Genomic DNA, 27,371 nt, shown 5'->3' on the forward strand with positions numbered 1-27,371 from the left:
TTAAAGTAAAAAAATTGTATTTACAAAGATAATTTAATTTTTATTAAATTAATCAATAGTGAAAAATATACAAATGTAAATCTACACAAAGCATATTCATTAACTCATCCAAAATCAACTAAGTTAATGCGTGTATTAAATAATAGTTATTTTTGTTTATTATTAACTGTTACTTTTAGTATTATTAGTGTGATCTTATTTACTACTTATAAAATAATTGAATTTATTTAATTAGCGAGATATTTGTTTCTCAACTCTTTCAATTATCTCTTGCAGGTCGATCTCAATGCGCATATTTGCACAACGTATGTAGTTGATGTTACAGGTTTTCATCCGTTAAGTTCGAGCGTGATTTACGATAGATAAATTTCATTTTCAAAAAAACGATTCGCAAGAAAAAGTAGATACGAAAGCGCTCACAACTTTTTGTGCCAGATTTCTCAAATTATAAAATTTTTCTTTTGTGACATAGGTGTTCAAAAATCTATTTTCGATACTCAAGAGATATAGCAATTCGAAATATGAAGAAAATGTTAGCTCCCAAAATTTATCACCTTCAAAAATTGAGTTAGAAAGCTGTAATTGTGCCCAATAGAATAGAAAAGGTTGATGAGTATTATAATTTTCCGTATTTTCGCTAAAATTACACTAATAAGACAGGAGATACAGCGATTTGAAATATGAAGGAAATGTTAAGCTCCCAAACTTTATCACCTTATATCTTCTTTGTATATACAGCTAGAAAGCAATTGTACACAATTGAAGAGATAGATGTGTTCTATGAATGTACATATTTTCGGAAAGTTTGCAGTGCAACTTTATGTTTAGTAAATTTCATTTTAGAAAAAAATAATGATTTGCATGTGAACGTAGATGCAAGAGCACTCATAACTTTTTCCAGCTATCTTAAATTAGAAATTTTTTATTTTGTGGCGTAAGTACTTTACAAAACCTTTTTGTTTTGTTTATAAAAATCTATGTTTGATTCTCATGTTTCCAAAATGTGTTTTAGTTCATTATTACATTGTAAGTCAACAAGTTCCATTTGGAGTTAATAAACAAATTTTGTAAAATTAGGTCATAAAATTATTCAAGGAGTGCCGCGGGTTGGGCACCCCTGCTTTAGACGGATGTGTAATCTCCATTTTTTTTCACCACTTAGAACTATCTAAATTAAATTTTCCTGGATGACTGTTTTAAATAAACGATGTAGATATATGTACGTGTGTAAGGAATATATGAAGTAGAAATGAAATAGTTTTTAGCTGTTTTAGTTAAAATTTTTATAAACTATCTGATTGATTTCGTAAAGTGGCACTTAAGCTGTATAGATTTTGTTTAAAATTTAATTTTTGTATACCCTTGTACTGGTGGTATACTGAACCATGTATCAAATATAAACTTTTAGCTTATTCCGTATGCTGATCTTGATCACAGACTCAGATTAATTATTGACTGTAATGCAGATATGGTGCATGTAATTGTGGCAATATTAAATCGTAAAGAGAGGAATTAGTATGATGTTTCACATCACGCCTTTTACTTGTTCAACTTGCAACATCAAAATTTTATTTTTAAAATCTTGAAATACTTTATAATGTTCATATTTGATTTCAGAAACTTGGGCAACAACATATTTCCTACTCTTCCAACTGATGGCCTGGATAGACTACTCCATCTGAAAACGTTTAATAATCCAAAACTGCGATCATTTCCTTCGCCGGACAAGTTCCCTAGGGTACAAAGTTTAGTACTTTCATACGCATACCACTGTTGTGCATTCCTGCCGTTAATTCCTGTAGAACCCCCACCGAGGACACCTGTTCACGAATCAGTACTATTCCCCACAGATAATGAATTTGATATGAGCTTATGGAATTCCAGCCTTACAGATATATGGCCACAATTGCGTAAGTCTTTTTTTGATCTTATATTGGAGTGTAACAAACAAACAAAAAAGTCCGTTATTCAGTAATGTTTTTTATTTTATTATTAATAAAAATTAAGGAAAATAATAATTCACTACAAAGAAAACCTTTTTGTTTAAAACTACACCACTTTTTCACAGCTAACGCTTGTGTAAAGTTTATGGTGAAATGATTCGTTTTCAAAATTTATTATATTTTTATTCACCTCTGGACTCAAGTTTATTTGCTAGAACCTAGCTGTGAATGATATTATTTTGATATTTATCTTTCATAAAATGTTCTTTAAACATAATTCACATTTATGTTCAGTCTTGTATTATCTTTCTTTTGTTTGGTAATAATTGATAAGACACACGGAACTTTAATTATTCTAAAAGGTTTTCTGCTGGGAAAATTGGTGAAATAGAAGTGGGAGAGGTGCTAAATGAACGAAATACTAAACGTTGTTTAAAAATTCAAGAATATATCTAATATATATAATTCATATATAATATATGAGCTTGGAAAGAAAGATAGGTTCAGATAGATCTGCAATGACAGATGTGGAAACTCAGATCATAATTGTGGAGTCGGTTTCAAGCAAAATTACGTTCAATTATCTTCTGAAATTGTTCCAAGAGGCTTCACGAATTGACTTAGGCACAAGCTAAGCATAATTTAGAAAACTGCCACTATATTAAAATCCACTCGGTATTCGTTTTTTCATTAAACGAATTGTTACGTGGAACATGTAGAAGCATAGTTGTTACCTAACTCATCTTCATACTCGTACATCCCTGAGAAATGGTATCGGCATTAATGCAAAACTCGAAAACTGCTGTATACCACTCAAAGAAAATATAAGCTATGTTTTGAATGTTAACTAGCCTTAAATTGTTATTTTTGAATTAAACGATGAAATGGCAATAAAACAGACTAATTTTTTATAATATAAAATTTAAATAGTAAAAACAAGATAGCTCCACCACCCAACATTAGTTCTCAATCCATTTATGACAATGATAAAAAATAATAACCCTTTGTTATTAACTGCTTATATATTAGTTCATCGCATGATGTATGTGTGTGACCGAACTTCAGCAGGCTGGAACAAAAACTCCTTTGCGATCGAGTGGCCGAGCCATTGATTTATACTGGTTGACAGTAGTTTCTAGAATTAAAATGAATTACTCCTTCATACTTTTGTAACTATCGGAAGTGCCGTTTAATCATGATCCGACTATTACCTTAATAAAGCCACATACATGATGGCCCCTATACCTGATTTCTTTCTAAGGTCATAATATTGAAATTTAATTTTTGATAGGCAGCACGCTGATCAAGGACAACTTTTTCTTTGATTTTCCTCAGAAACCGTTTAGTTTCAGCAGTAGCACTCCTTTCTTTCTGTAGTAATGTAAATATAAATGAACATTTTTGTGCACACTCTATTATTTATTAATAGTTAATATCTATTACAATCAATTTTATATAAATTTTTCTTTTTTTAGAAAATTTAAGCAAAAAATTCGGCACACAAATAAATCAGTTGTGGGATAATTTTGGAACAGATTTTACTTATCCCGGCAATTTACCAGCTTATGTAGAAGAATACTTTGAAGAACAGGAGTACAACAACAAGCAGACAGATCCTCCACCAGCTAAAATTCAGTGCCTTCCCACACCAGGTTCGTAGAGCAACCTGAAAGTTGTATTTTGGCTTCCTCTGGATCAGTGTTTCTTCATACGTCATGTTACGATGAACAGTATCTGTGACGTTATCCAGTTTTATATAAGCTCGAGGGCGTTATTTCAGTAGGGCTAATTAATTGATTCAAGGGTAAGAGTTGACATATTATTTATTTAATCAATTTCTTCCGCAAAATAAGAATATTTACAGGGTATGGTTGTGGCAACTGAACGCTCTTCTCTTCGCCACCAATTACTCCAATTTTTATGCACTGTGTTAATTTGGACAGTCAAATACATTGTGTTTCAAGGACACTGTGTTAATAACAGTCAGTTGAAGCCAAAATTTCTTTAAGAGAACTACAAGAGTTGTTAAGTTGTAAACCCAATAAAGCTTCTGGAAGGGATGTATAAATATAGAAGTCGGCTACATTTTAGAATTAAGTTTCAAGGGAATATTTTTGATGTCATATTACTCCCTATAAAGTATAAATGTGAGTTAATAGTTTTTACTACAATATAATCTAGTTTGGCGGTGGGTATGATTAAACCTAATAGTTGCACACAGCTTGTGCAACTACTGATATTTTCTGTTAAGAGCAAATGTTGTTTTCGCCCTCATTTTCATTTTATACATGTATTTAGATTTTCCATCGGAAATACATATTACTGGTTACCCTGACTCAAAAAAGTGGTTTCCATGAAAAAAAATAACAAAAAAAACAGGTCGTTCTTTTTGCTTCAAAAATTTCATTTCATTTATGGAAACTTATAATTTCAAACTCATTTATAACATATTAAGTATTCTGTTTTGAAGGTAATTTATAACATATTAAGTATTCTGTTTTGAAGGTAATTTATAACATATTAAGTATTCTGTTTTGAAGGTAATTTATAAATAAGAAGATTATAGTAGAAGTCATAAGTAGATTATGGTAGAAGTGTTACGCTCTAATTTTTAATTTTTGAAATATAACTTTCATTTCAGGTCCATTCCTACCTTGTGTTGATCTTTTCGACTGGTGGACATTAAGATGTGGTGTCTGGATAGTGTTCCTATTAGCAATGCTGGGCAATGGCACTGTAGTCTTTGTTCTAATATTCTCTCGAAGTAAAATCGATGTGCCAAGGTTTCTAGTATGTAATCTTGCTGCAGCTGATTTCTTCATGGGAGTTTACTTAGGTTTGGTAACATTAACCTGTTTGTGTGTATTTTTAGTTCATTTTAGATCACTAAAATTTATTGACCACATAATCTTATTAATTTATAACAAATTATAAATCCAAAGATCTCGAGAAACAAACAGAAAATATAAATTTTTTGCCACCATTTCGGGAACTCATTGCCTTCTTCAAGGTAGGCTTTAGAAGTTAACCGGTGAGCCAATTATATTCGTTAATTTGTTTTTTTTTTTTTTTTTTTAATTGAGGCTCATCATTAAGACTAATATTTGAATAAAGAAAAAGTTTTGGTTGTAAATTTAAATATAGGTAAACTCAATTTTTAGCTCAAAATTATTAGTTAAACTTTAGATTGTAAAGTTCAATTTTGAGTACAAATGTAAAAAAAAAATGTGCAAAAGTAGATTTTCTGCATGTTTGAAGATTAAAACGAGTCACAATTTAGACTTCGAATTGATAGAGATCCTGCGAATTGATAGGCCTGCGAATAGAGTTGAATATCTCAATTGAATTGAGAGCGAACAAATTACCGGGACTGAAAGTAAACACTCTTCCCATTAAATAAAAACTGTTTCAAGTAAATAATTTTTCTAATTTTTAATTTCGTAAAAATTTGGTAATTTGAGGAAGTAATTATCAATATAAATATTTTAATCGCTTTATTAATGAATTGAAATAATAATCGAAGGGAGCTTAGAGTGTAAAAATCCTTATTGATTTAAGACTAAATGACATTGTCTTACACAGGTTTCAGATTTGATTTTTGTTGAACATTTATGTTACAGGAATGCTTGCAGTAGTTGATGCTTCTACACTAGGAGAATTTGAAATGTATGCGATCCCATGGCAAATGTCAGCAGGGTGTCAATTGGCCGGATTTCTTGGAGTTCTTAGTTCAGAACTATCTGTCTACACGTTGGCCGTCATTACACTGGAACGCAATTATGCTATAACCCATGCAATGCATTTAAATAAACGATTATCACTGAAACATGCAGGCTATATAATGCTATGTGGTTGGTCATTTGCTACCATAATGGCAACATTACCCTTACTTGGCGTTTCAGATTATCGTAAATTTGCTACATGTCTTCCATTTGAAACCAGTACTACTTGGAGCCTAACTTACGTTGTATTTTTGATGTTTATAAACGGTGTTGCATTTTTAATACTGATGGGTTGCTATTTAAAAATGTATTGTGCGATACGTGGATCGCAAGCTTGGAATTCAAATGATTCCCGAATAGCCAAAAGAATGGCATTGCTTGTATTTACAGATTTTCTTTGCTGGTCACCGATAGCTTTTTTTTCATTAACTGCTGCATTTGGTTTACAACTCGTCAGCTTGGAACAAGCAAAAGTATTTACGGTTTTTGTACTTCCCTTAAATTCTTGTTGTAATCCTTTTTTATATGCTATATTGACTAAACAATTCAAAAAGGACTGTGTGTTAATATGTAAAGCTATTGAAGAGTCACGTGTTACGCGAGGTATTGGAAGATGTAGACATAGTTCTAATTTTTCAAATCGACAAACCCCGGCAAATACCAACAGTCTAATGGATAGAAGTTCGAGAGATCAGGGGCATCAACCTTGCAGTTGCAATACCAAACTGTTAGGCGATTCTAGTTCGAAGAGGACTCCGAAGAGATGGGTGGCCACAAAACTGTACTGGCTGTCCAGTTGCATGAACAGAGAATCCAACAGCCGTCACAGGACCAGATCCGACCAGTATGCTTATCAGATAGCGGAAATACAACAAAAACAGCATAAACGAGCTTCTTCTGTGAGTATCTTGGTTATTTGTGCATTTGGCGGGCGCACTTTGATTGAATTAAGGTAGAGTCTGTGGAGGATAGCCGCTGTCACCAGCGCGTCTCAATGAATAAATGAGTATTAGGGAGTCCTGATGCTTCTGAGATATCATGAAAACATTAATTTTCCTTAACTTAGTCCTTCAAGCCACTGACTCTGAGTGAGATAAAAAACATACTTTTTTGTAGTATATTATTCAAACAGTAATTTAAAGAAACAATTCAATAGAAAAACTATTATATTTTCCGATAAATATTCTTGTTGAAACTACACTTCCTCGTGAAAGTTAATATAGGAAAATGTAATAAGAAGTGAAATATGTACATCATTATTCTTCTCCGTATTACGAATACATAAACTGTTCATATAATTTGTATAAATGTACTATTGCATGTACTATTCTTTTCTCTATCTGACAAACTGACAAACCCTAATTCTAAGTAACATCCTCTGACTGAAAGGTCAATATGAGAACGTAAAGTCATCCAATGGCCTCTCGTCCTAGATGAAGCAATTTTTTGGGCGAGTTTTGTAGGGATTTGTAGCACGACTTTGGCCGCGCAGTAAGCTAACTTTGTATAACGCCGTTCAACTACCTCCGCACCTCAAAAAAAATCTAATCATCAACCAAAATAGCTCCGGAAACGCCCAAAACCAAGAAAAAATGTAGACCTGAAAGTCTGGTAAAAGCTTTACGTTGACTTTTCCTTGAAATTCTCAGCCTCATAATAAGGGCAATTCGGCGCTAATGACCAAGCTGTCGATGCGCCGGAAAACAAAAATAAATAAATAAAGGCAATTCTCACCTCTTCTTGAAAAACTCAACAAAGGTTATCTGTTGCCAGACCCATATATATATTTAATTAACTCTCTTATCAGGTATCTTCAAGTGAAAACTTCAGTTCGTCCAGATCAGATTCTTGGCGTCAGAATCATTATCACTGTGGTATTCCAATGCGTCTATTGGATCCTAAAAAGCGAGCATCATCCTGGATTGTAACTAGGAAAACTTCACAAGATTCAAATCTCTCCAGTTCAAGAAACGATTCATCTGGATCAGCTACAACTAACAGTACAACGATGTCTAGAGTTTCCAGGTTTGTTCAATTTCTACAGATAGTTATAATTTAATAATTTCATAATAAATACGTTAATTTCAATATTTATTTATTTAATATGATTTATTAAAATATCTGGTTTGAGCGAATATAATTAGCAAAAGAGCAAAATACAATTTCAAAAATCCGCAAGAATCAATATGCTTCCTTTTGGAACAGTAAGAGTGAGAACAGTAACAGTGTCTGATTCAACCCAATTAGTTTAACTTGTATAATAAGCAATAGTTACTACTATTTAAATCAAACTATTTATCGGTTTTAGGTCAAGTAATTCATCAGATATTCGTCCAAAGCCACGTTTAACTCGTCAGAGTGCAGTTGTGGATGAAACTGAAGGACCGCCAGGATCGCCAGCACGGCTAACTGTACGCTTTTTAACAACAATTCCTTCGGCTGCTGAGTCCAGTATGCAAATGGATGAGGAAAGTGCATCAGCTTGCTATGCCATCCTACACACGGGTCCTGAACCAGGTACTAATGCAGAACAAACTTCTTCGCCCAAGGAAGCAAGGACTGCATTAATTAACCATCAAGTTTAGTTTCATAAAACCTGCCGTATGTTTTTTAATTACCTTATTCATTAATTACGGATTGTACACTATCTTTCCTTATTTTACTCACAGGATAATTTAAAATAATTCAGTAAATCTCTTTATTTATATCCACAATGTACCTGCTTTCTTACATCTGAAACGTTTCGGACGTCTTGCAGTCCAACTTTGGTTTACAAAATTACATTCTTTTTTTTTTTTATCGCTATTGTAATATTAAATATTGCAATATAAATAGTTTAATACAAACATGTCTTATTTCTGCTCATTGGTAGAGCTAAACTATACATACGAGCATACTCGTAGCTATAAAAATAGCTTCATTTTCTTGACTTTTACTATGAACACAGTTCTCAATATTACACTATACCATGTAGATAGATAGATAGATAGATAATGCCTTTATTTTACAAAAAAAAGTATTCTATACATGTATATAAACAAAAATTAACAAAGACTACGCTTGGTCCCTGACCATCAGCGGAGTTTGTGCTACATAACTTAAGTAATGTCTTCCCCCTTAATATAATATAATAGTAAAAGAGAAAAATAAGTAAATAAACTGAAGCTTCATTATGTAAAAAATAGTAATAATATTAATAATAAAAATAAAAAATAAAATAAATAAATAAATAAATAGAAATAAAAAATAAACTACCAGCAGTAAATAAAACCCTGAGTAACTTTGGAAACATATAAAATTAAAAGTGCAATCAGTAATTAAATTCTAATATTAAACTGAATCTATATTTCCAGGCTTCGCTGCAATATCTGATTAGCGGTAACCACCCTCCTAATCCATTTAAATATGAGATCAACTCTTCTTTTGATAGAGTATTCTTATTAAAATACTTTAGTCTGAATTCTATGAGACAGGGACATACCGCAATAAAATGGTGCAAATTTTCAATCACTGACATACTGCACAACGAACACTGATGCCTGGATGGCTCCCTAAGTAAGCTGTAATTTAGGTATATCAACTCCCCCCTGGCCCTAATTACCCAACTGATATAATGTATTGGCAATTCATCGTTCATGTAATTAATTTCAAAATTTAATTCTTTATAAATTCTCCCTGATGGCGAGCTTAACGCTCTTAAAATACAATCCTGCCTGAAAGAACGAACTAACGCAGATTGAATAAGTTTTATGTGAGAAGACCACAAATCTATGTTATTTAAATTAAAACTTATTTCCAATTCACAGTTAGAGATAATACTATTTAATTCCTTAAACCAGAGTATAATTTCTTGAGTGACTAACTTAGGGTATCTATGATCGGGGTATTTCATAGTTTTAAGTATATAATTTAGATGCAGTTGCAGTGTGTAAGCATAAGGTGAAGTAATCTTTGATTCTAAAAAAATTAAATAGGCTGGTGTGTAAGAAGGTAAATGAAACAATTTTTTTATGAAAAAACACTGAAATCTACTTAATTCTCCAAATTGCTTATATCCCCAGGTTTGCGCGCTGTAACATATTATGGCTCTTGAAACTGAATAAAAAAGTTTAACTTTAGAAGAAAACGGAATTCGGTTATTACCAATGAAGAGACCCCAGACCGAGTTTAGACCGGCTTTAGCCTTGGATAGTCTTTCCTGGAAATGTTTTTTGTAAGAAAGAGTTGGCGTTAAGGTTAATCCTAAGTATTTGTAGCTATTTACCGTTTCTATTCTACATCCATCCAAATACCACTTTTCATTTTTAGCGGGTCGACCTCCGTTTCTGAAAACCATAATGTTGGATTTTTTCATATTTATTTTCAGGTTCCAGACCTTGCAGTATTCGGAAAACGAATTAATCATTTTTTGCATATTATACGCATTTGAGGCCAGAAATACCAAGTCATCTGCGTATGCGAGGAGCTTTATCTTAACGTTATTCAACTTAATTCCACCATCTTCTAAATAATCTTCTAAATCATTTATAAATAACGAAAATAAAAGCGGGCTTAACAGGTTCCCCTGTTTTACGCCCATCTCAATTTGGAAGGAATTTGATAAGCCATTTTTACACCAGACCGAGCTATAGGTATTTTCCAGTAAATCTTTAATAACATTTACAAATTTTGATGATAAACCCAATTGATGTAATTTGAAAATAAGGGACTATCTATCTACGCGGTCAAAGGCCGCTGACAAATCAACGAAGAAAGCATATACCTTACTTCTTTTTTTACTTAAGATTAAGATTAAGATGGTAGACGGGACGGGACCTATGCCCCATGGCACTGCAGCCACAAAAGACTTATTGTGCCAGCCCCTTCTTAGTTCTAGTAAGCGAACCCTCCCCTCCTAAAGAGGTTGAGGACCTTCCCTACTAGTTCTTTTTGCGCTACTATCTCCTTCGGCCTCAACGTTCCAAAGGTTTCATAGCGCAAACGTTCGATTGCAACGCAATCGAACAACAGGTGAGAGGCCGTTTCCTCCTCTTCCTGACATAATCTGCACAGCGGCTCCGAGCTGATAAGCCCCACCCTGCACAGATGCTTTTTAAACCTACCGTGCCCCGTGAATAGGCCTGTAATCAGAGTAATCTGATTTCTGCCCAAACACAGGGTCTCTTTGGATCTTTGCTTACACAGCCAAGGCATCAAGGTCTTGCTGTGTTTAACCCCAGGACACATCACCCAGTTCTTTTCATGCTCCCTCCAGATCCAATCTCTGAGAGCCGCACGAACCGAACCCCTGGTGATCCCCAGGACAGGCTCTGGACCGATGAAAGGAGTGTTAGCTCCATTCCTGGCCAGATAATCAGCTTTTTCATTCCCTTTAATACCCACATGGCCCGGCACCCATTCCAACCGAACTTTGTTGTGCCGCGCCAGTAGATCTAGGGCCTTCCTGCATTCCCAAACCAGGGAAGAGGTCATTCTGAAGGATACAAGAGCCTTCAGTGCAGCCTGGCTGTCCGAAAAGATACGAATCTCCCTATTTCTAGGTTCCATCCGCAGGTTTTCCTCAGCACATATTTTAATAGCAAAAACCTCGGCCTGGAAGACAGTGGCGTATCTCCCAAGAGATCTCTCTATGAGTACCTCGGGTTTAACCCCATACACTCCAGACCCAGTCCCACAGTCCATCTTGGAGCCATCGGTAAACCAAATGCCTCCCTTCCGGTACTGGTCCGTCCAGTTCACCTTCCATTCAGTCCTCGGTTTGATACAAACCTGAAAAGGAGTCTCGAAACTGTATTTAGGACAGATACTGTCCCCTGCCATGTCAATAACCGGTCCAGGGTCGACCTTATCTGAAATACTCATATGGCCGATGCAGGAGCTAATACGCCTCCATTGACCATTGCTCGCCATTCTGTACGCACTGGCCCTTGCCTCCGCCTGAATAACATATTGAAGCGGAGCCAGCCCCAGCAGTACCTCCAGCGCTGCAGTAGGGGTACTACTAAAGGCCCCCGTGATCATCAGACAGGCCAGTCTCTGCACCCTTGCTAGAGCCTTAATTGCCGTCTGTTGTTCAGTCTTCCTCCACCACACCACTGAACCGTAGGTGATGATAGGTATGACTGTACGTGTATAGAGCCAGTGGGTCATCTTTGGGCTAAGACCCCATGTCTTCCCACAGGTTCTAGTTATTCCACAAAGGGCCTGTTTAGCCCTTAGTGTAACTCTCTCTATCTGCGCCTTCCAAGTGAGTCTGGTGTCCAGGACAATGCCCAGATACTTGACCTCACCCGACACATCCAGAGTTTTACCAAAAAATCGAAGGTTTTTGTAGCTCTCTCTTTCCCTTCTCCTTGTAAAGGGAACCAGAGTAGTTTTAGAAGGGTTCACTGAAAGCTCTACCCTTCTACACCAATTTTCTATAACCTTGAGAGCTTCCTGCATGAGTTCAGCCACGATTATCTCGTGCCTACCCCTGACCACTACAGAAATATCATCTGCATAGCCATGGACCGAGAACCCATGAAGGTCTAGCACCTCAAGTAACTCATCTACGACCATACACCAAAGGAGCGGAGACAAAACCCCCCCCGAGGGCACCCCCTAACTGTCGTTAACTCCAGCGATTCCCCAAAAAGAGTCGCTGTGATTCTCCTTGACGATAGCATGTTGCAGATCCATCTTGAAACAGTGGACTCCACGCCATGTCTATCCATCGCCAAGGCAATTGAACTGTAGGTAGTGTTACTGAAGGCACCCTCAATATCCAGAAACACGCCCACAGCTGTCTCCTTGCAAAATACCGAAGCCTCCAACTCCTTAACCAGACAATGGAGGGCTGTCTCGCAAGATTTGCCTGTCTGGTAGGCATGCTGATTGGCATGCAGAGGCCGTTGCTTTAAAGCTACCTCCTTAATATACATGTCAATCAGTTTTTCTAGCACCTTCAACATGAACGATGTTAGACTGATTGGTCTAAATTCCTTCGCCTGGGTATGAGTTCTCTTCCCAGGCTTGGGAATAAAGATAATTTTTACAGGCCTCCATGCCCTAGGGACATGGTTGAGTGCCAAGCATGCCCTCATTATCCTGCATAAAATAGGAGTAATTAAATCTTTCCCCTGCTGCAAAAGGGCAGGGAAAATGCCATCAGGACCCGGGGATTTATAGGGCTTAAAATAATTTACAGCCCAGACCACCTTATTGTAGGTAATGCAGTATTTAGCCACGGCCCAGGTTTCCCTGGTCCCCCGACACCTATCGGGTCCCAGAGCATCCTCACCATGCTGTCCTGACTCAATTACCTTCGAATCGGGAAAATGAGTTCTCATGAGACACTCCAATGTGTCTCTCCCCGATTTGGTAAAAATCCCTTCCTCGTTCCTGATGGTACCCAGGGCACCCCCTGGACTTTTTGATATTATGCGATGGAGCCTAGCCCCCTCCGAGGTCATCTCTACCTCTTCACAGAGCTTCCTCCATGCATCTCTTTTAGCCTTCCTAATGGCTATGTTGTAAGAAGTTAGGGCCTCACGGTACTCCTTCCATGTACCCCTTCTTTTAGCTACATTGAACAGTTTCCTAACTTTACTGCGGAGCTCCTTCAGCTGGTTATTCCACCAGCCTACTTTCCTATTAGATGTCATTACTGTCTCCGCACAATTCTCCCAGTAGGCCTCCTTGATGACGCCCTGAAGTCTCTCGGCAGCTTCATCAATGTCCATCCGGGTCCTAAAGTTATTGTTGACTGTACCAATGTTTGCGCTGAGATCCCGTCTAAACGAGTCCCAGTCTGTTCTCCTAGGGTTTCTGTAAGTTACCACCTCCTTACAGTCAAACCCAATGTCGAACCTAATATACATGTGATCCGAAAGTGAGGGAACCCCCGACACATGCCAATTCCTAACAAGGGTCGATACAAAATTAGTTCCCAAAGTTAGGTCGATCACTTCCCTACGAATAGAGTTGTGGAAGGTGGGTTCTTCTCCCTCATTAATAACATGCAAATTATTCGCAATAATGAAGTCCAGAAGATACTTACCTCTCTGATTGGTTCCTGAGCTACCCCATATCTCATTATGGGAATTGGCATCACACCCAATCAGTAGTTGCAGTCCTCTCTCCTTACACCGGTTGGTCAGATGCTGCATCTCCTCCGATGGAGGGAGGACTGTAGAGTCATATGGAAGATATGTCGAGGCCACGACGATCTCCCTGGCCTCCTTCTCCATATGTAGCTTCACCTTTATTGCGGTCTGGTCTCTGAAACAGAATTCCATTAGCAGTAAAGACGTAATATTTTCCCTAACAAAAATACATGTTCTGGGATTATCAAGGTTGTGGTCATAATAAATCTTACCTTTTGCTTCGCCAAGTCCTGCAATTCGCCCCCGTACCAGCCAGGGTTCCTGGATGAGGACTATGGCGATATCTTCTTCTTCGATGAATTTTATTAGAGCTGCAGACGCCCCCCTACTGTGATGGAGGTTCACCTGAAGCAACCTCCATCGATTCGGGGGGGGTCATGAGCTGCAGCACCAATAATAGTTTTCGAAACTACCCTGAGTCTGACTACCTCGAGTCCTAGATAAACCTCGAAGTTAGTCCCCTTCAGTCTACTCAGGGCCTGTTCCGATATTTCGAACACAAGAGTTTGACCCTTGGGCTCGATTTTCCTATTTAGGAGCCTCCATTCCGCTATATCCAAGCCCTCGTTTTGAACGAGGAGCTTGTCCAGAATAACGGACGGAGAGGTATTCTTGAGAGCGCCCGGTACCCACATAGCCACCTTAGCCGCCCTCACGATATCCCTGGCAGGACCCACCCTCAGCTTAGCCCCTTCACCCAACTGGAGCTCCGGAACCACCCTCTCTAACCAAAGTCTCGCATCCTCACCCTCGCAAGCGAGAATGAGTGCACCTTTGGAGAGAAAGCAGCTCCGAAACCGGGGTCCGATGCTGCCAGTACACTTCTCACTACAGATCTCCTCCACCAATTTCTGCTGAAGGAGATCCGCTTGCTCCTCCGACAAAAAGTCATTCGGATAGGAGTCAAGAACGATGGCCATCTTTTGAGCGCAGAGAGCGTCCCTGAAAGAGCCCGTAGGCCCTTCCTCTGGGAGTTTCACCCTCTTGCTACCCTGTGCCACCGCCTTCCCCGATGCCGAACTTGGAGTACTGACCTCCGACCTAGGCCTCTTAGGGGTCTGACTTGTTTCGGGAGGGAGAGAACTAACGCCTCTCACCTCCTTCCCAATGCCTGCCCCATCCGAGGAGGTCGAAGGAATTATACCTTGCCCACCTGGCTGGTTTACCACTCTGGAGGTCTTCTTCCCCTTCCCCCTTTCCCTCCAGTCTTTCCCAGGAATCCACTCCTTCCCAGCCTCAGCGACCTTAAGCTTAGCCAGCTTCCTCCGCTGAGCTCCACTCGGCTTCCTAGATGTGATGTGAATACCCTTTAACTTCCGGGAGACTCCAGCGACTGCCTCTTTACCTGGGGGGTCTGCGTTGCCGCTCCCTCCAGAAAGACTCCCCTGAGGTCCCACCAAATCCGTCTTAGGGCCTTTCACACTTTCCCCTTTCGGTTCTATTCCAGCCTGTGCACCTTCCTCAGTGACCTGAGGAACACCACTGGCTGTTGTTTTACAAACTAAATTTTGATTGTAAGTGTTCATCTTGTTCCCACGAGAAGCGGGGGATAGACGGTCACCTGTGACAGACCCCCACTGCCACAGGAAGGCTACAATACAATGGGGTTTCGCCCGGTGCCCCAAGGTGATCGTTACCGCACATATTTTTTACTACCCTGTACGCATTCAGCCTCGACACGAGTCCCCATCTCGGCTTGGGTAGGGATTTGGAGTAAAGGAAAGGGAAAGAAAGGATTAACGGATGGGGAGATAGAAGGAGGGAAGCCGATGGGGGAGACACACCGACCCGTCAGAGCCCCGTTAGCCGCAACAACAACGCGCTGCGTTACCAGTCCACACTACGAGGAAGAGGGGTTGACTTGCCGCCTAGCCTCCGGAATCACAATTGTTTTAACCGGAGTTACGACGACCTTGTGGACCTTTAGAAGAAAACGGAATTCGGTTATTACCAATGAAGAGACCCCAGACCGAGTTTAGACCGGCTTTAGCCTTGGATAGTCTTTCCTGGAAATGTTTTTTGTAAGAAAGAGTTGGCGTTAAGGTTAATCCTAAGTATTTGTAGCTATTTACCGTTTCTATTCTACATCCATCCAAATACCACTTTTCATTTTTAGCGGGTCGACCTCCGTTTCTGAAAACCATAATGTTGGATTTTTTCATATTTATTTTTAGGTTCCAGACCTTGCAGTATTCGGAAAACGAATTAATCATTTTTTGCATATTATACGCATTTGAGGCCAGAAATACCAAGTCATCTGCGTATGCGAGGAGCTTTATCTTAACGTTATTCAACTTAATTCCACCATCTTCTAAATAATCTTCTAAATCATTTATAAATAACGAAAATAAAAGCGGGCTTAACAGGTTCCCCTGTTTTACGCCCATCTCAATTTGGAAGGAATTTGATAAGCCATTTTTACACCAGACCGAGCTATAGGTATTTTCCAGTAAATCTTTAATAACATTTACAAATTTTGATGATAAACCCAATTGATGTAATTTGAAAATAAGGGACCATCTATCTACGCGGTCAAAGGCCGCGGACAAATCAACGAAGAAAGCATATACCTTACTTCTTTTTTTACTTAATACCATCTCTGTTAAACTAGTGAGCGTATAAATATTGTCGAAAGTACTGTAATTTCTTCGGAACCCAGCTTGAGATTCTTTTAATATATTCTCATCAGTAACCCAATTATACAGTCTGTTTAACAAAAGTCCTGAGTAAATTTTGCCTACTACATTTTCACCAGAAATTCCCCTGTAATTATTCGGGTCATTTGGGTTATCTTTTTTATGCAGAGGAAATATAATAGCCTCTTTAAAACAAGTGAGAGCTTTACATTTATTGAAGACTGCATTATAGACTTCCAACAAACAAGAAATAAATTTCTCTGGGGCATATTTGTAAAATTCGTACGAAATTCGATCGACACCAGGTGCTTTATTATTTTTAGAATTTTTTAAAACAAACATTAATTCTTCCAAAGTGAAATTTCTATCCAAATTATTATTTATAATCATTGGTTCAACATATGATATTCTGGAGGATAACAAAGGTGGATTATAAAGTGCTCTAAAATATTCCACCCAATCTTTAACTAATATCGTTCTACCCACAATGGGTTTAATCTTTTTAAAATTTCTTACTAATTCCCAAAAGTTTTTTGCATCCTTTACCTGTGCGAATCCAGAAATTAGACTATTGTAATAAGTTTTAGCCTTACTCTTACAAACCTCTCTATATTTACAATTAGAAGCAATATACTCTAATTTATCCTGTGGCCTGTTCCATTTTCTGAATATATTTAATAAATAAAAAGATTTTTTCCTTAAATTTAAACACTCTTTATCGTACCATTTTTTCCTTTCATTCTGAGCAGAATCGTAATAACTTTTATTAGATACCTCATTAATAATATTAACCAAATAATTCACTTGCTCATCTACGTCAAACTTTGACCAACTATTACAATTGTCTAGCATTTTATTAATTTTAAACTGATAGACAGATTCATTTTGGTTAGACCATTTTAGTTTAGGAACTAAAGGTAAAGATTCACATAAATCATTTTCATCATTACTAAAAAGTGATACAATAATCGGCATATGAGAGGAAAAAGTTTGGGTATCCACTTTGAAATCATTAACTAAAAAAAGCGAATCGCTGGAGATGCCGCAGAGATCAATCACTGAACAACCAGTTGGCCCAACATAGGTAAATTCCCCATTGGCATCTCCCTCAATTCTGCCATTCAGAATAACAATGTTATAATCATCAAATAATTCTAACAGATTTTTACCATTAGAATTTACAGTTACATCTTTTGATCTTCTCTCTCTATTTATGCTACATCGTTTTCCCGCAAATAGACTCTTTGGAAACTTCTGTAGTGCCGCAATTCTACCGTTCAAGTCACCAAGCAATAATACATTCTTATTAGTGTATGCTTCCATTAGCAAACTTAATGTAACAAAATCCCGCCGCCAATGATTGCAGTTCAAATAGATTGGTATAATATATAAGATATCACCAGGAAACTGAATTTTAACTAGAACATATTCACCATCATTTAGAAACTCCACATAACGTGATACCCTATTAACTCTCTTTATACCAAATAAACATCCACCACTCGCTCTACCAAACCGCGAATCACGCACGGCAGGAATCCATTTTAAATGAAAATCAACAAATAAATTATCAAAGTGGCCAATTCTATTTGCCTCAACAAAAGTTTCCAACAAAAAGAAAACCTCAAAAGATTCAATATAATTAATGAATTGCCAATCCGACTTTTTGTTCAGCAAACCATCAACATTGTAACACAAAATATTTAAGTTGCTATTAATAATAATAGATTCTTTAACATTATCCTTAATCAGACACGATTTTTCCTTTACATTAGACAACCCAACACTTTTCAATAAACACTTACTTTCATTCACAAAATTAGCCAAGCTCGATTCGTAGCTGGAACAAGTACCTTCTTTTCCTGCCGCTAGTTGCTATTTTCGGGAACTACCTTCTGCTTTCCTCTTCTTATACAAATTTACACCCTTACTAGAACTTATCCGACCTAACCACTTTAGTGAAGGCTCACTTTTGGACCCACCACTCTTACTCTCCTTGGCGGTACGATGTTTTACTATCCTAGTTTTTTCTTCTTTCTTCCTTATTTCTCCTACCTTATCTGAATTATCAACTTCAGAAGTAGCCGAAATAGAACCAGACAACAGATCTTCAAGTTCTAACTGATTGAGTTGCTCTAAAGTGTACAGTTCATTATCAATAATTAGTTTATCATACTTTAAAAATGCCCTGCAGTTTGAACGTCTAGCCTTATGCAGATAAGGCAGTAGTTGCTTCCTCACTTGTCTCACCTCATAAAGATAATCTTGGGAAATACTAATCTTTGTTCCTTTCAAGTTTCCAGATAACTTAAGCACCTCCATCTTCTTACGAAAAGCAACAAACTTGACCAAAATAGGTCCTTGTGCCTCTTTTCGGCCAATTTTTCTGATGAAATCAATATCATGTAATTCCACATTAGCCTTTAACACATTTTGAAGAAAAATCATCACCTTCGTCTCAAGTTCTTGAGAGTTAGAATCGTTTGCATTTGGAACATTATACAGTATTAAGTTATTAGTCTTATTTTTTCTCTGCAATCCCGAAAGAGATGTTTTAAGAATTTGAATTTCGCTGCTTAACTCTATGTTTTCGGCCTCCATGCTCTCAATTTTATTGACAAACACATTTATTTGTTCTTGAAAATTGCTAACTTTCAAATCCAATTTTTGTATTTGCTTATTCATAACATTTTTTATTTCCTCTAATTTATTCATAATATCTATGAAACCTTCAGCCATTTTTTGTTTTGAATAAGAAAGAAAATAACAGCAGAAAACAAGCCAAAAAGAAAAAAAAAAATGATAATTGTTAAATTAATAAAGCACAAACACTATAATTCTTACTACCACAAAGATATTACGGCCGCAGTCTATTGAGAATGTCAGAGCGAGAGAGATAAAGATAAGTCTCCCACTACCGCACAGTTATAAGCACGCCTCTTCTATTGTTCAAATGATATCAATACATCTACAAAATATCTAAATATTTACCAATTTCTTTAAATAATCCCCTCCAACTTATTCACTCTTGACTTTAGCTAAATATTTTACAATTCATATGACCTTGACAAATTGTTCATATGCAATTATCTGCGAAACTACTGGATAAAAAACAACGAAATTTCACAGAAACATAGAATTTTCTTTTATCAAACAATAAGCAAAAAACTATCCAATTTCAGTTAACCGAAACGCTTCAAAAACCAAATTTTTAAAGAGCACGAAGTGTACACTACCAGACTCACAGCACAACTCCACTATACCATGTATTTAAATATATTTTTTTGCTTTTTTGTAAAAGGGTTTCAGAACAAATCTTTTGGTGGAAAAATTTTACAGATTAAAATTTTAAAAAAGCCTCTTCTCAGCCACCTTCAAAATCTTTTCTTCGTAGTTGTCTACAAATACTTTTGTAATGTTAACATTATTTTTACATTTTGTATTATTTTTTATGAAACAGTTTTTCAAACTTTATGTTTACATGGTTTAAAAACAAACATTTCAAAATAAAAACTAAAAAAAACCCTTGATTTAAACTAGATAGAAAAAGTAAAAGATTCTCCAATAATTTGAAAGAGTTTAGAAAATTTTGCAGAAGTGTGTGTACTTGGTATAAAATTGGTTTCATGAAAGGTTTTTATTGCCACTTCTTACGAGTAACAGAAAATTAACAGTAGTACTGGTTATATTTGTATCTGAACAAAATAATTTGTTACATCATGATGTACCTTTAAACTGTTTTATATTATATAATATAAGGTGAAATAAAGCCATCTTTATAAATGTATTGATATAGATATCTTAAGATTTTGATAGTGGCTGAGAATTAGTTTTTCTAGAATCATGAGAAGTCTCATTCTTGAACTATTTTTAAATGGTGCAAACACATGTATAAAGAAATATAATTGTGCTAATGTGAAGAACTGAGTAGTTGTGGAAGTCACAATAAAAAAGAAAATGAAGTTCCATTTATAATAAGAGCTTTAGAAATAAGTAAAATAGAACATGTTGTATTATAGAAACAAACAAAAAATCCATAACGCCTGTATGAACATATATGAGTAAGATGTAAGGAACATATTTGATGATAGTGGATGTAGATACATGCAAAGAATGGAGAGTAATTGAAAGTTTCTAAATTGCTCTGTGTAATAAATCTTAAATATTTCCAGTAGTGGCACCCTCGCCCCTAAGTTGCTTTATTCATAAATAGTGCAAGTGTAATATAATGTGTGATCTCCAAAATTGTTTTCAGCAAACTACATAAGATGAAATTTATATCCAAATTATGTCATAAAATTTTTTACAACATGGTGGGAGGTAAAAGTAGAGAATAACATCTCTCTAAAGCTGACAGCTTATAATTTCATCGTACCTCATTTTTATTTAGAATAAAAATGGATCAGGTAGCAGGTTTTGAATATCAGCTTGCTAAATCTACTCCGGTGTAAAATAAAATTCAAAAAATCTGCAAACACTGGTACCCTCAAGGTGTAAAATAATCCATGAGAGGATTAAAGAAGACTGTACATTAAGTTGTACAGTGGGGCACCATTTATAGTAATACTGATAATAAAAGGGCCACTCATTCAGCGCAAAAAGCCACCCTTTACAAGCTGTCAACTATAAAAGTGTCTGCTTCGGAATAAGAAAAAATGCGAACGAAGTCTTATACACATAGCTTAAAGAAAAGTTGTATGGTAAAGGCCTGATGTGGCAGTCACTGTTTAGTTGTCTCTCAAGAAAGATAGCCTCCTCTTATTATTTTCTTTGGATGTCAATAATGTCTTACCCATTATAAATTAATCTAAGTTTAACACCAGAAGAGTGTGTTTAACCAAAGTGGTTTTGTTGAAAGAAGGTAGAAGTTGCTTGAAGAGTAGCCTTCTTCATATAAGTAACATCTTTGTTTCAGACGCCAAACGGACCCGAAAGACTTTGGTGAAGGCCAGAAGAAGCATCCCTTTCATTTTTCCCTTGAATCTCTTGAAGCCTGTATTGACAATATCTCAAAGTTGATTTTGTTTGCTTCTACAATCGAGTTATCTTCATATTTTGTCTAGAATACATTTCCTGGTTTATCTCAGATCTGACTAGATTGAAACGTGGGATAGGTCTATTCCCCAGGTACTGCAGCCAATTGATGGCTTATGGTACCAAATTTGAAATTATAATTGTTCCCCCAACCAATCAATTGTCTTCTGTGCTTCTATGCGTCTATGCTTCGGCTCTTTTACATCTTCATTTAGTTGACTTTTGACCTCTTAAGAAAGATAAAAATCAGTAGCAAAATGTCTACAATCTCAAGAAACAAAGAAGTTTTTTATTTTTGTACTAAGTAATGATACATATATGGTAATTTTATGTGTGGGACTCCATAAATAAAAAGAAGGACTTATGTTTGTGCTGTGCTTTAATAATCAGTAAACTAAACATTTCAAATCGTATTTTTGTTTTAAAAATGTAAACCAAAGAATTGTTAATAAAGTGTAAAATATTTTTTCTCAATGTGTGAATGTGTATTTTATCTTGGTTTTTAATTTATGCATGATAGGGTGCCCACTTGTTTAAACAATTGAAATAATATTTATTAAAAAAAAAAAATTAATGTTACTTAATTTTATACATGTAATATTTATATACTATAAAAAAGTAAGAAAGAATAAATGTTGTTTGTTAAATCTATATATAAGGCTAGTACAAAATTAAGAAAAAACAGCAGAATAATTGTTGTAGGATCTGTTGCCTAACATTTGGTCTGAGGATTCTAAATTGATACAGTTGCGAAATGACATCTAAACAAACTTACCTCATTTCTGAAAACTACTATCCTTGTTTTGGCCAAATTAATATTTGAATCCCATTGTAGACAATATTTTTCAGGAACTTTAATAGTCCACTGCAAACTAACTGGACTATCAGTAAGTTACTAAGTCGTCGACATAAAGAAGGGAATTACTTGCCAACTAAAATGCTCTCCTCCGAAAGCAGATGGTATATCGTCAATAAACAAGGAGAAGAGGAGAGGAGACACCCTTGTCTGATCTCTCAACACAGGAATGAAAACAAACGTTCCATCTCTTTCGCTCACTACCGAATGATCTTTCAGAATGTTAACAAACTTTAATGAAACACCGATATTGAAAAATTTAAATAATAACATATTACGATTCACAGCCACGAAGGCGTTTTAAAATCAACGAATAAACAGTATAGTTTTATCCGCGTTAAAGTAATTTATAATATTTATTGTATTGATTAAGATTATCATTGACGGAATAATCCCGCTTAAACCGAGTTTTATTTTCATTCAAAAGGGAGCTTTACCTAACTTGTCTCCAAAAGCAAAGGGCGTAGCACTGTAAATATCTTTGATGTAGAACAGGAAATTCCTCAGTAATTGGAAGTATTTAAATCGCCGCGTTTAAATATATTTAAAAATTTACACTTTTTTGTAATTAATTAATAAATAAGTCACACTTTTTATCATCAATTAAACATTAAGTATTTAGGCCTCACGATAACAGTACGGTTAGAGGAGCGGCCCGCAAAGCTAAAATTGAGCTACTGGGTTCGATTCCCGATCTAGGCCATAGATTTTATTTAATGGTTAGTATAAGAAATTGATAGTAAAGTACGTTTGCTAGTTTACTCCATCCAGACACCTTATTTGGTAGTAGGACGTAAAGCCCGCCTGAAAAAATAAGCATTACTTTACTTTACATTAGTCCCGCATGGTCCACAAGAAAATTATTTAAAAAAAAAAATCAAGAAAATATTGTATGAATGCAATATTTTCTCTTATAATATTGGTAGTTCTCTTGGCCAATTAGTAATTAAATAAAAACAAACCGCAGCCATTTAAAACTTTAAAAAAATAATTTCCTTTCCTAATAAGGGAAAATAAAAATTGAAAAGTTATCGGACACAGACTTTAAAATGATAAAAAAACTCAGGTTTCATCTTCTGACATAATGAACAATCCTTGCAACAATTTATTGGTAGGCAAATCTTAAACAATGGCTAAATAAGAATAATTCAGAAACTTACAGCACTAGAGCCAAACAAACAACATCCTTGTATTAGCCTTAATTTTGAAGTTTTATGAGTGAGTGGTTACAAAAAAAGATAGTATTTATTTAAAAATAAATTTAAGTTGTGCTGTACCAAATAATTGATTGTTTAATTGTAAAAATAATATTTGTATTTTATATGAATGGTGGACAATACTATGTCATAATAATTAGTTATAATAATTTATATTACTTTTGGGTAAATTAAATTAATAAATAATTAATTAATAAAACATAAATTGTAAATTTTGTAGTCAAATGTGATAAATGTTTAAATAAGCTTGTATATATCATTATTTATTTTATAAAAAAGTAAATTTTATTGTATTTATTTTCTATTTTTATAGCACCGTTACACGTTAATTATTTATTTATTGACTTAGCCTAATATTTTACTATAAAATATACTGTCAAGTTAATAAAAAGAAACCAGTAGGTTTTCGCTCTCGTAATCAGGGAATCTTGAAAATATAATGGGTCATAAAGCAAAAAACTTTGGTGCGAACAATCACACGATGTTTCCGTACCAAGACTTATAGTTCAATGTCCCTTAAACTTAGAATTTTACTAGGAGTGTTTATCTGGTTTTAATATCGAATAGGTTTAATTTTATAAAAAGTCACTGGTTTTAATGAAATCGCGACATCTTAGCCCCCTCTCCACTTCCACATAAAATCATTGTTTTGTAAATAATAGAAAACAAAAGAAACAACAGTTTGTGAATCGAATCCAAACAGGCACGTTTGTGCTTGCAAGAAAATAACAAAAATGTTTAATAAATTAGCCCTTCTGAAATACTGATATTCTTAAAACTGAAAATTTTGAGAACAAATTCATTCAATTTAAAGGTGTTTGATTCAAATAGTTCATTGAAACGGCACTTTCCAGAAGAGAGTAACATCACTTCTCCCCTAGATCCATTCTAAAGCGACTTTCTAAAATAATAGACATTTTTCTACTGATATTGACTGAAACATTATTATTCTTTTGACGGCAAAACGTGAAAACACAAAAAAGAAAATTCTTTTATGAGGGGTAAGAAATAGTGAAAAAATATAGTTTTTATAAAGAATAAATTTATTACATTTTTTGAAATTTTTCTTAATATTGAAAATATAGCTCTCTCAGATACACTTTTGAATAAATACTATCTCTGCCAACCGTGGATTCCCCCCTGAAACCATTGTTTTTATTTTTTTAAAAAAGCTCACTGCCTCTATTTTTAACTTCTTTTTTCCTATCAGAAAGGAGTTATAGACCGAAAAAATTATACCCAGATGAAGCTAAGTCTAGACTGTAGGGGAGGTGTAAAAATAATTCAAATCCTTAACTTGTTTGCGATTGGTTAGAGCCTAGCTTGCGCAGCACCTCTATTACTAAGACTACTTAGTTGTTGGCAGTATACGTAAGAAATTTATGGAAAATAAATACCAGCGCAGTATTTTGTTAATAAATACACTACACTACATATGTCACTATTCCTTTCTAAAAGTGCATGTTAGATTGCTTTTCTTTTAGGGTAAATTTGAAACTATCCGTTTTCCTTTTGGCCTATTGAGGTTCATCAGACATTTTCTGAGTTTAATTTTCCTAATGTATGGAAATAGAGGCTGACGTGCCTTTAGTTACGGCTGGTTCTGCAGCACGAGTACTTGGATCCAACTTTAGATTTGGCTCACAGCCTCCCATAAAGCCTCATCAATTCTTCACGTTGAATGTCCTAAATCTTTCTTGTCTGAGAAGCTATCACCATTATTAAATTTTTTAACCAACGCTAGTTAGTAGTAAATATCTTTTTCAAGCACTACTTTTTACTTTTGGAGCGACTATTTGAAATGGACCTCATCACATTATCAAAACACTAAGAATGTGACAATTATTACAATTAATTGTTGTTCATTCTTTTTGGTGACTGATTCATAGCAAAATAAATTTTACTAGACTGAAATGGCAGTTATTTTTTCAATCCCATATTACAATTAAGTTTACTTCTTCTAATAGCTCTGTGGTTCACAAGAAACATGGGCCTCTTCAATAATCAATCCGTCTCCTTAGTCATCCATCTCCTACCTTCATCTAAATCTCTTCTCTCCCGTCTCTCTTAGATCCTGCTCCACGTCGTCAATTCATTTTCCTTTTCTGTCTCCTCCTGATCTTCCATAAAGCATGCGCCTGAGTGATCTCTTCGCGTTCATCCTCTCCATACATCCCACCCACGAGTCTAACTTTTTTAATTTTAATGCATGTTGAAAGGTCTTCATCAACATCTTCTTCGTAAATCGCCTCAGTTCGAAATTGTACTGATCCTCCTATGAACATCCTCAGTTATGAGACAATATAATTTTCTTAGCACTTTCCTTTCCCTCATCATTCCAGATTTTTTTGTCATGACCCCCAAATTTAGTTCAATTTAGATCTTATTATCTCCACGCACATTTCATTCTCGGTTGCAACAACTGCTTCCAGGTATTTGAACGTTCATTTAGCGAAAAACGCAGTCCCTCTGCCATTCCGTCTGTGTAGTGGTTGGTTGTATTTCTTGTTGTTTTCAAAAAATTTGTTATATCTGTTGAGGTCATTCTGCTGCAAATCCTCCAGGATTGGTTCGAATGTGGCTCCTGCTCCTAAGCACTGGAAAAAGTGTAATTTCAAGCGTCACATCTTCAATTTTTTCTGTCACCATTCAGTGTACTTATAAATATAGATTATGGGGACGGTAGCTACATATTTCCAACTAAGACACGTGACAATAAATTCTACGTTGCCACGTAAGTCATATGTCTTCCCCTCACTCTCTGTACTTGCTCGGCATTCTAACATTAAGAGAACTCTCAGATTACTCCCTTAAACTCAAGAGAAATGTTCCTAACAAGGTTTTTCTATATGTGCGGTTAAATCTAAAAGCAGTGTAGCCATTTCCAGAAAATTTAAAAAAATTCTTAAATCAATTCTGTTTAAAATACACTTCGGTTAATCTATTTCCTTCGAACTTTTCATTTTATAAATGCATTGAATATCAGTTAATATTATTTCATTGAAGTAATACTTTAGAAGGACGCTAAATCTTAAGCACTTCCTGAGGATACTCCAAAAAAGTTAACATTCCTTGAAAAATGTTTCAAATAAAAGTGATAAACATTATATATTCACTTTAGAAAGAAACTACTCACCCTCGCTCTCATAGAAGTAACCTCAATCGAATTCCCGATGAATACTCATAATTGAAAATCTACGCAATTACAATTCCTTCTCTTAGAAGTACAGTAAGTGAAAGCTATAAAAAAAAATTGAAAAACACACTACTTGAGGATTCCAATCCTTTCTCTACTAAGAGAAGGTAAAAGAAATACAATTGATTCGCTATTTCATTTTTGAATATTTTTAGAGGAAGAACCTCTCAAATCTACTTTTATTGAGCAACTTGTTCAAAAGATGTAAAAACTATCAAAGGTGACCAAATCAATTCAGAATAATTTCTAGATAACATCGCTAATGTTCATTGAATTTGTTCAATTGATTTAAAGTTTCAGTAACTGGTTGACAGTAATATGTACATAAATATTATATTTAAAAGTTTTAAATGAAAAACAAAATAGTGAATATTTAAAAATTAAGAAATCAAATCTGTGGCAGGACATAGGATATGATGTAGCAAATTTTTATATACCTATTGTAAATTTATACTTTTTTATGTAGATAGTTTGTAATTAAAGTATTTGTGTATTAAGTGTGTTTAATTTGTTTATTTGAACTGTCTTAACTTACCCACGCAGAAATTAAGATAGAATTAAGTTCTGGAATTGAAGCATCAAGGTAAAAGCCTGAGCTCTCACCGTCTACTAATATGACT

The 27,371-nt window shown here is 35.4% G+C and overlaps 1 protein-coding gene across 3 annotated transcripts in view; it reads left to right on the forward strand.

The window, feature by feature from the left end:
• The window catches only part of rk (G-protein coupled receptor rickets), a 144,749-nt gene extending 117,496 nt beyond the window's left edge, over window positions 1–27,253 (forward strand). For 2 of the 3 annotated variants that reach the window (XM_074137957.1, XM_074137955.1), the window contains exons 15-21: window positions 1,618–1,910; window positions 3,419–3,595; window positions 4,585–4,779; window positions 5,564–6,564; window positions 7,473–7,690; window positions 7,974–8,182; window positions 21,364–27,253. In XM_074137957.1, coding sequence (XP_073994058.1) covers window positions 1,618–1,910; window positions 3,419–3,595; window positions 4,585–4,779; window positions 5,564–6,564; window positions 7,473–7,690; window positions 7,974–8,182; window positions 21,364–21,467 — 2,197 coding nt within the window. In that variant the 3' untranslated portion in view covers window positions 21,468–27,253. Of the gene's footprint in view, window positions 1–1,617; window positions 1,911–3,418; window positions 3,596–4,584; window positions 4,780–5,563; window positions 6,565–7,472; window positions 7,691–7,973; window positions 8,267–21,363 lie in introns of all 3 variants that reach the window. The other variant, XM_074137956.1, reaches the window with a different exon arrangement.
• The last annotated feature ends 118 nt before the right edge of the window (window positions 27,254–27,371 follow it).

Source organism: Rhodnius prolixus, unplaced genomic scaffold (assembly GCF_049639745.1).
Source record: "Rhodnius prolixus isolate KJV_2025 unplaced genomic scaffold, Rpr scaffold_11, whole genome shotgun sequence".
NCBI lineage: Eukaryota > Metazoa > Arthropoda > Insecta > Hemiptera > Reduviidae > Rhodnius > Rhodnius prolixus.